Consider the following 9265-nt stretch of genomic DNA (forward strand, 5'->3'; position numbering starts at 1 on the left):
GGAGAGGACACACACTGGCCTTTGTAAACTGAGCTGAGATTTCCCAAGCACTTCAACCAAAACACACTGCTTTAGGTAAAATATAAAACAGATTTATTAACTACAGAAAGATAGATTTTAAGTGATTATAAGTGTTAGGCATAAAAGGTCAGAGATAGTTACCAAAGAAAATAAAAGGTAATCACACAGTCTAAATCTTTTATTAGACTAGGCAGTATTTGACCCAAGCAGTTTTCTCACCAAACTAGATGTTAAGTTCTTAATACACAGGCTTCCCCTTTAAGCCTGGGACCAGTCTCCTCAGTTCAAGGCTTTGTCTTCCCAGTGTTCTTGTTGCTTCCAGCATAGGTCGGGGAGGAGAAAGGCCAAAGCATGATGCCACTGTCCCCTATTTTGTCTCCTCAGTCCATGTGCCTGGAAGACTCTAGTCCAGGCATGCCTGGTGTGCCTTGCTGAGTCACAGAGTTGAGCAAACCCCTGTTGTGGTCTTGTGCAACTGAGTCATAATGTTGAGCAGTCCCCAATGTGTGGTGCTTGCGAAACTGTCATTGAATTGTAAATCCCCTGTATACTATTCCCCTGCTGGTCAATTGCAGGTGATGGTCATTCAACACCTGCTCAGATGTTGGTAACCTCCTTTGTTGTAGTCCCTGGAGAACTAGCATTGGGTGACTTCCAAACTCACAACTATTTCATTAACAACCATACAGCAAAATCTTATAACCTCATACACACTGATATACATATTTTAACAGAACAATGGGTTTCAGCAGACCATGACCTTTCATATGATATCCTACATAGCATGCTTTGTATGAAATATATCATAATTATATGACAGAGATAAATATGGGTGTTCCAGGGTGCTACTTTGAGGTACCTGTCTCTGCTTGGGAGTCACAGCCTAGAAAAGGCAGAAGTGTTCAATAAATGTGTGTTCTGTATTTGGGGGAAAACAGATATAATCTCTACCTATGGTGATTATAACACTCTTTCTATTCCACTAATATCTCTGGAGGATGTTACAGAGAAGCTACTTAAGTTAGACATTTTCAAATGAGCAGTATCAGATAATGTGCATCCAAGAGTTTTAAAAGAGCTGGCTGAGGAGTTCACAGGACTGTTAATGTTGATTTTCAATAAGTCTGAGGCCTGGTCTACACTACGAGTTTAGGTCGAATTTAGCAGTGTTAAATCGAATTAAGCCTGGACACGTCCACACGACGAAGCCCTTTTTTTTTTGACTTAAAGGGCCCTTTAAACCAGTTTCTTTACTCCACCTCCGACGAGGGGATTAGCGCTGAAATCAGCCTTTGCGGGTCGGATTTCGGGTAGTGTGGCCGGAATTCAATGTTATTGGCCTCCGGGAGCTATCCCACAGTGCTTCATTATGACCGTTCCCGACAGCACTTTCAACTCAGATGCACTGACCAGGTAGACAGGAAAAGCCCCGCGAACTTTTGAATTTCATTTCCTGTTTGCCCAGCGTGGAGAGCACATGTGACCACGCAGAGCTCATCAGCACAGGTAACCATGATGGAGTCCCAGGATCGCAAAAGAGCTCGGACCAAACGGGAGGTATGGGATCTGCTCGCCATATGGGGAGACGAATCAGTGCTAGCTGAACTCCGTAGCAGTAAATGAAATGGCAAAATATTAGAAAAAGTCTCAAAGGCCATGAAGGACAGAGGCCATAACAGGGACGTACAGCAGTGCCATGTGAAAATTAAGGCGCTAAGGCAAGCCTACCACAAAGCCAGAGAGGCAAACGGAAGATCCGGGGCAGAGCCGCAAACATGCCGCTTCTACGCAGAGCTGCATGCCATGGTAGGGGGTGCAGCCACCACTACCCCAACTGTGTGCTTTGACTCCATCAATGGAGAATCACGCAACAGGGAAGTGGGTCGGGGTATGAGGAAGATAGCTCACAGCAAGGAAGCGGAGAAACCGGTTTCCCCAACAGCCAGGATATGTTTATCACCCTGGATCTGGAACCAGTAACCCCCGAACTCACCCAAGGCGTGCTCCCAGACCCCGAGGGCACACAAGGGACCTCTGGTGAGTGTACCTTTGTAAATATTACACATGGTTTAAAAGCAAGCGTGTTTAATGATTAATTTGTCCTGGCAATTGCGGCCAGTACAGCTACTGGAAAAGTCTGTCAACGTGTATGGGGGATGGAGCGGTAATCCTCCAGGGACATCTCCAGAAAGCTCTCCTTCATGTACTCCCAAAGCCTTTGCAAAAGGTTTCTGGGGAGGGCTGCCTTAACCCGTCCGCCATGGTAGTCACTGTCAGAGTGCAAAAAAGCACAATATGAATGAGAGGAGATGTTGCTGGCTGAGTCGCAGGCTGAAGAGAGCAAGTGGCGGGCTGAAGAGGATAGGTGGCATCAGCTTGCTGACAGAAGGCAAGAGCTGATGCTCCGGCTGCTGGAGCATCAAACTGATATGCTCCAGCGTATGGTTGAGCTGCAGGAAAGGCAGCAGGAGCAGAGACTGCCGCTACAGCTCCTGTGTAACCAACAGCCCTCCTCCCCAAGTTCCATAGGCTCCTCACCCAGATGCCCAAGAACGTGGTGGGGGGGCCTCCAGCCACCCAGCCACTCCACTCCACCCCAGATGATTGCCCAAGCATCAGAAGGCTGGCCTTCAATAAGTGTTAAACTGCAGTGTGTTCTTTTCCTTCTCTCCTCTCCCACCCCTCCTGGGCTACCTCAGCAGTTATCCCCCTAGTTGTGTGATGAATTAATAAAGAATGCATGAATGTGAAGTAACAATGACTTTATTGCCTCTCCAAGCGGTGCTCGAAGGGGGGAGGGGAGGATGGTTAGTTTACAGGGAAGTAGCATGAACCGGGGGGTGGGGAGGGGGAGGGCTCATCAAGGAGAAACAAACAGAAGTTTCACACCGTAGCCTGGCCAGTCACAAAACTGGTTTTCAAAGCTTCTCTGAAGTGCACCGCGCCCTGCTGTACTATTCTAACCGCCCTGGTGTCTGGCTGCGTGTAATCAGTGGCCAGGCGATTTGCCTCAACCTCCCACCTCACCATAAATGTCTCCCCCTTATTCTCACAGATATTGTGGAGCGCACAGCAAGCAGCAATAACAATGGGGATATTCTTTTCGCTGAGGTCTGAGCGAGTCAGTAAGCTGCGCCAGCGCACTTTTCAACGTCCAAATGCACATTCCACCACCATTCGGCACTTGCTCAGCCTATAGTTGAACAGGTCTTGACTACTGTCCAGGCTGCCTATGTACAGCTTCATGAGCCATGGCATTAAGGGGTAGGCTGGGTCCCCAAGGATAACGATAGGCATTTCAACATCCCCAACAGTTATTTTCTGGTCTGGGAAGAAAGTCCCTTCCTCCAGCTTTTGAAACAGACCAGAGTGCCTGAAGACGTACCTTTCCAACATCCCACGTTGATGTTAGTGAAACGTCCCTTGTGATCCACCAGTGCTTCCAGCAGCATTGAAAAGTACCCCTTGCGGTTTATGTACTCGGTGGCTTGGTGCTCCGGTGACAAGATAGGGATATGGGTTCTATCGCCCCACCACAGTTTGGGAATCCCATTGCAGCAAAGCCATCCACTATGACCTGCGCGTTTCCCAGAGTCACTACCCTTGATATCAGCAGGTCTTTGATTGCGTTGGCTACTTGGATCACAGCAGCCCCCACAGTAGATTTGCCCACTGCAAATTGATTCCCGACTGACCGGTAGCTGTCTGGCGTTGCAAGCTTCCACAGGGCTATTGCCACTCGCTTCTCAACTGTGAGGGCTGCTTTCATCCTGGTATTTTGGCGCTTCAGGGCAGGGGAAAGCAAGTCACAAAGTTCCATGAAAGTGCCCTTACGCATGCGAAAGTTTCGCAGCCACTGGGAATCGTCCCACACCTGCAACATGATGTGGTCCCACCAGTCTGTGCTTGTTTCCCGGGTCCAGAATCGGCATTCCACGCCATGAACCTCCCCCAGTAACATCATGATTTGCACATTGCTGGGTCCTGTACTTTGTGAGAGGTCTATGTCCATGTCAATTTCCTCATCACTCTCGTCACTGCGCTGCAATCGCCTCCTCGCCTGGTTTTGCTTTGGCATGTTCTGGCTCTGCATATACTCCAGGACAATGCGCGTGATGTTCATAGTGCTCATAATTGCCGCGGTGATCTGAGCGGGCTCCATGATCCCAGTGCTAAGGCGTCTGGGCTGAAAAAAGGCGCGAAACTATTGTCTGATGGAGGGAGGGAGGGGCGAGTGATGACATGGCTTACAGGGAATTAAAATGAACAAAGGTGGTTGTGCATCAGGGAGAAACACAACAACTGTCACACAGAATAGCCCCCCCAAAGATTGGACTCAAAACCCTGGGTTTAGCAGGCTGTTGATTTCATGGAGGGATGGGGAAGCAAATGAATACAGAACAAATCTGGTCCATCTGTCTTTTACATCTTAGGCTGGCAGCAGACGGTGTAGCATGACTGATAGCCATCGGCATCTTCTGGGTGCTTGGCAGAAGATGCTGTATTATGATTGCTAGCCATCATCGTCAAGACGGTTCAACAGGACTGGCGGCAGGACTGACAAAACATGTCTGCCCAGGTGCCTCTGACCGAACTCACTGAGGAATATGCCGATGATGGCTACCAGTCATACTGCACCGTCTACTGCCAAAAGGCAATTAGTTGCTGCTGTATAGCAATGCAGTACCATGTCTGCCGGCACCCAGATGACATATCGTGATGGTGAGCTGAGCTGAGCGGGCTCCATGCTTTCCTTGGTATGTTGTCTGCAAAGTTAACCCAGGTAAAAAGGTGCAAATCGATTGTCTGCCGTTGCTCTGATGGAGGGGCCTGATGACATGTACCCAGAACCCCCTGCGACACTGTTTTTGCATCATCAGGCATTGGGATCTCAACCCAGAATTCCAAGGGGCAGCGGAGACTGTGGGAATTGTGGGATAGCTACCCACAGTGCAATGCTCCGGAAGTCGACGTTAGCCTCGGTACTGTGGATGCGGTCCGCCGACTTAATGCACTTAGAGCATTTTATGTGCGGACACACACTATCGACTGTATAAAACCGATTTCTATAAAACCGGCTTCTATAAATTCGACCTAATTTCGTAGTGTAGACATACTCTGAGAGCACTGGGAAAGTTTCAGAAGACCGGAAGAAAGCTTAAGTGCCAATTTTTAAAATGGATAAATGGGATTACCTGGATAATTATAGACCTGTCAGTCTGACATTGATCTTAGGATGCATAAACAGGCAAATATCATGTAGGAGTAGAGAGGCTATTTTGTCTCTATACTTGTCACTGGTGCAACCACTGTTGGAACACTGTGTCAAGTTCTGGTGCCCAGAATTCAAGAAGGATGTTGATAAATTGGAGAGGGTTGAGAGAAGAGTCATGAAAATGATTAAAGGATTAGAAAACATGCCTCAAAGTGAGACTCAGAGCTCAGTCTATTCAGCTTAGCGAAGACTAAGTTAAGGGTCATCTTCATTACTTTCTGCATGGGGAAAAACATTTAATAATGGGCTCTTCAGTCTAGCACAGAAAGGCATTACATGATCCAATGGCTGAGAGTTGAATCTAGACAAATTGAGACTGGAAATGAGAAGTACATTTTTAATGGTGAGAGTAATTAAGCATTGGAACAATTTGTCAAGGGTCATGGTGGATTTCTCCAGAGCTGAACATTTTTAGATCAAGATGGGATGTTTTGCTAAAAGATCTACTCTAGGAATTATTTTGGGGGAGTTCTATGGCCTGTGTTTTACAGGAGGTCAGACCAGATAATCATAATTGTCCCTTCTGGCCTTAGAATCTATTAATCTATGAAAAAGCCTTCTCCTGGCATCAGGTGCCTGAGCTATTTCTTGCAAGACAAGGGGTGGCACAAGTCTGACTTCCCACAAAACAGCCAGAGGGGAAAGGAAGAGGAGGCTGACTTCCTTACAACCTTTAGGCCAGTGGTTAGGGCACTTGCTTGGGAGGTAGAAGACTCTGGTTCAATTCCTCTCCTTTGCCTGGTGGGGAGAAGGGATTTGAAGCTGGTCTCACACATCTCAGGCGTGTGCCCTAGGTACTGAACTACAGAGTCACTCACTCTCTGTTTGGGCCAGTGCATGTTTAATTAGTTACATAGTGGAACAGCTTCCATGGGAGACTCAGAGAGCGCCTATGCCTCAGATTATCCTATAGCCCAGTGGTTAGAACATTCCTCTGACAGATAGAAGACCCATGAACAACTCCCTTTGTCTTGTCCAGGGCCGGCTCCAGGCACCAGCCCACCAAGCTTGTGCTTGGGGCGGGACCTGGAGGGGGGCGGCGTGGTGCTCCGGCTCTGGCCGCCGGGGAGAGCGGAGCCCTGACCGGGACTCGCCGCCCTCCCCCCAGCGCTCTGGCCGCTGGGGAGAGTGGAGCCCCGGCCGGGGCTCGCTGCCCTCCCCCCGGGGCTCTGGCCGCCCTCCCCTGCCGCGCTGGGGGGGGGGGGGGGAGGAAGGGGCGGCCGGAGGCTTTTTTGCCTGGGGCGGCAAAAAAGCCAGAGCCGGCCCTGGTCTTGTCATGCAGAAGGGGGAATTGAATGGGGTCTCACATGGCCCAGATGACAGCACTGGGCTAAAGGTCATAAGGGAGGTTGTTCTCCTCCATATTTTGTGGCATCAGGTGTGCTCTGAGCACATCTACTGCATCAGGCCCTTCAGGTAAGCCAGGCACGACAAAGCCCAGTATGAGAATCCCGCTGGGGGTTAGGTGTGAGTTAGGTGTCTAGGCACCTGCTTGAGACACTAGTGCACATGCCCAGTGGCAGAAACATAGGCAACTAGGGGACTTTTACAGCAAAAATTTACGTGCTGAGGTTATATAGGCACCTCCAGAGTTACGTGGCAGCTGAGTGGGGGTTTTGTGAATACCAGTGGTGCTTAAATATTGGGTGGTTTCATAAAAGAGAGACTTAAAAAAAACAGGATTTTTTTTACAACTGGAGACAACTTGCAGGGGATGGGATTTGAATTTGTGTTTCTTACCTCCCAGCTGAGTGCCCTAAGCAGCAGGCAATGGAGTCAATCTCTTGGTTTCTGGCCCACTGCTTATTTCTACCCAGTGGAACAGCTTCAATAAGCAAGACAGAGAAACCTCCTCTTGAATACCTCATAGCCCACTGGTTAGAGCACTCTCCTGAGAAGCAGGAGACCCCAAATCAACTCCCTTCTGCACATCAAACGAGGATGATATTGAACCCAGGTCTTCCATATCCCACCTAAGTACCCCCAACCACTTGGACTAAAAGTTATAAGGTGGGACAGAATCATCTCCTCCTCTGGCCATTTTGTAAATCTATCCCCCCCAAAACCAAAAAAATCAATTTCGAAATATTGAAACAGTTTGTCAGCATTTCCAAAAAAATATTATTTTTATTTGGGGGACTGTCAAAATTCACAAAAACTCACAAATAGTTTTGGTAGATTTGAAACTGCATTTTTTTGGTGAATAAAATATCTGTCTGAAAAATCTTCTCCCAGCCCCTCTGAGGGTGTTGGCTTACTTCACCCCAGCATTCAGCTTTCTTTGCCTCCTGCCCCAGTGTCTTTGCATACAGCTCTGGCCTTCCTAGGGAAAAAAGGGTTAACTCTTTCACTGCCAGTCTAGGCATGGGATCTGAGTGAAGTCAATGAGACTTTGCCTGAGAAAAACTGATTGAAAACTTTTGGAAAATATCAGATTTTTTGTAAAGAAAACTCTCATTGACTTCACTCAGATCCCCAAGGTTAGGTGCAAAAGCATAAGATGAAGGAGTTTAGTGGGAAGGATAATTTTGGGGCATGAAGAATATGACCTAAATTCAGCCCAGGCATAAATAGGTGCCACTCCTGGAGAAACCAGTGGAAGTGACGCCTTCTTATGGCAGGTTGAACTTGGCCTTGTGAGTGCAGGGATAGCATTTCTATTTTCTGATCATCAGGAACACCCTAATTTGGACACAAAAGCCCATTTCTGCTCACACATGTGATATGAAATGGGACAGTCTCTACAGATCAGGTTTAGGGTATTGAATGGTACTGTGTATGATTTAATTTTTATTTTACTATTCAAAGGTTTAGCATTTCATCTCCCCCAAAACATCCTTTCATTAGAATTTGCTTAGTCCACGGCTGTCCTATTCTCCTTGTCTTTCAGGTCTCCATCAGCAAAAGCAACGATGAGTGTGTACACTTGAAGGTGTACCAAAGCCTTCCTCATGAGAACAAGGGGCCCAGTCTTACCCACTATGAGACTGGCAAAACCAGAGATGATCCATTGGAGGCATTTTGAATGAGATGCTTGGGATGGGCTCTTCTGCTGCTCTTTCTACAGACTCCCAACTGATACCGCCTGTGCCAATACATGAATGAAAATAAAATTAATCTGATTTTGAAAACTAACTTTGTGTTTCTGTGTTGCATGTAACAGAAGGTCTGTCTTGATAGCAGCAGTTACTTACTGCTGGAAACTTATGACAGGCCTCCAAGGAAATGTGCTGGATCTACCCAAATACCAAAAGTTCAGCACTGCATCCCCCCAAAACATGCTTCCATTAGAATCTGCTTAGTCCATGAGCTTGACTGTTCCATTTCTCCTGGTTTGCTGCTTTCTGCTAATACTACTACTCATTTAGAGAATCTTTCACAACAAAGATACCACCACCCACAGTCACAAGAAAAAAAGTCATCTGATTGGACACCCCACAGTGGAGAAAAGCACACAGTGGATCATTACATCAGTTGCTTCAGGAAAAAAAATCAACTGTGAAATCCTCAGACATGCATTACATCAGGGGTGGCCAAACTTACTGACCCTCCAAGCCGCATACAACAATCTTCAACCCCACAGGAGGTGCCTGCCGGGGGCCAGTGTTTCAGCCCCACTCCTGCTGAAGCCCCGAGCCCCCCCCCCACACCCCCGTGGCAAGGCAGAGGTCCCGAGCTCCCCCCGCACCTAGTCTGGTAGGTGGAGAATGGGGGAGGGGGCGCCATGGGGGGCTTTGCAAGCTGCACTTTAACAGTAAAAGAGCCACATGTGACTCACAAGCCACAGTTTGGCCACCCCCATGGGATAGTCCGTGAAATCCAACCACCAGATCATGATCAAACCAGTAGACAAGGGGGCACTATTGTAGTCCCTAATCATGATAACTGCGTCAACGAGATCAACAGACAAGTCTCTGACACCATCTACTATAAAGAACTAGAAAAAGACCCCACACCGTAATTCACACA

The 9265-nt window shown here is 47.9% G+C and overlaps 1 protein-coding gene across 1 annotated transcript in view; it reads left to right on the forward strand.

Moving 5' to 3' along the window:
- Nucleotides 1-8390, forward strand: part of LOC117870980 (cystatin-A-like) — a 67533-nt gene extending 59143 nt beyond the window's left edge. The window contains exon 3 of the mRNA XM_034758522.1: nt 8187-8390. Within this exon, the coding sequence (XP_034614413.1) occupies nt 8187-8321 (135 nt within the window). The 3' untranslated portion in view covers nt 8322-8390. The remainder of the gene's footprint in view (nt 1-8186) is intronic.
- The last annotated feature ends 875 nt before the right edge of the window (nt 8391-9265 follow it).

The sequence above is a fragment of the Trachemys scripta genome, chromosome 1 (assembly GCF_013100865.1).
Source record: "Trachemys scripta elegans isolate TJP31775 chromosome 1, CAS_Tse_1.0, whole genome shotgun sequence".
Classification (NCBI taxonomy): Eukaryota; Metazoa; Chordata; order Testudines; family Emydidae; genus Trachemys; species Trachemys scripta.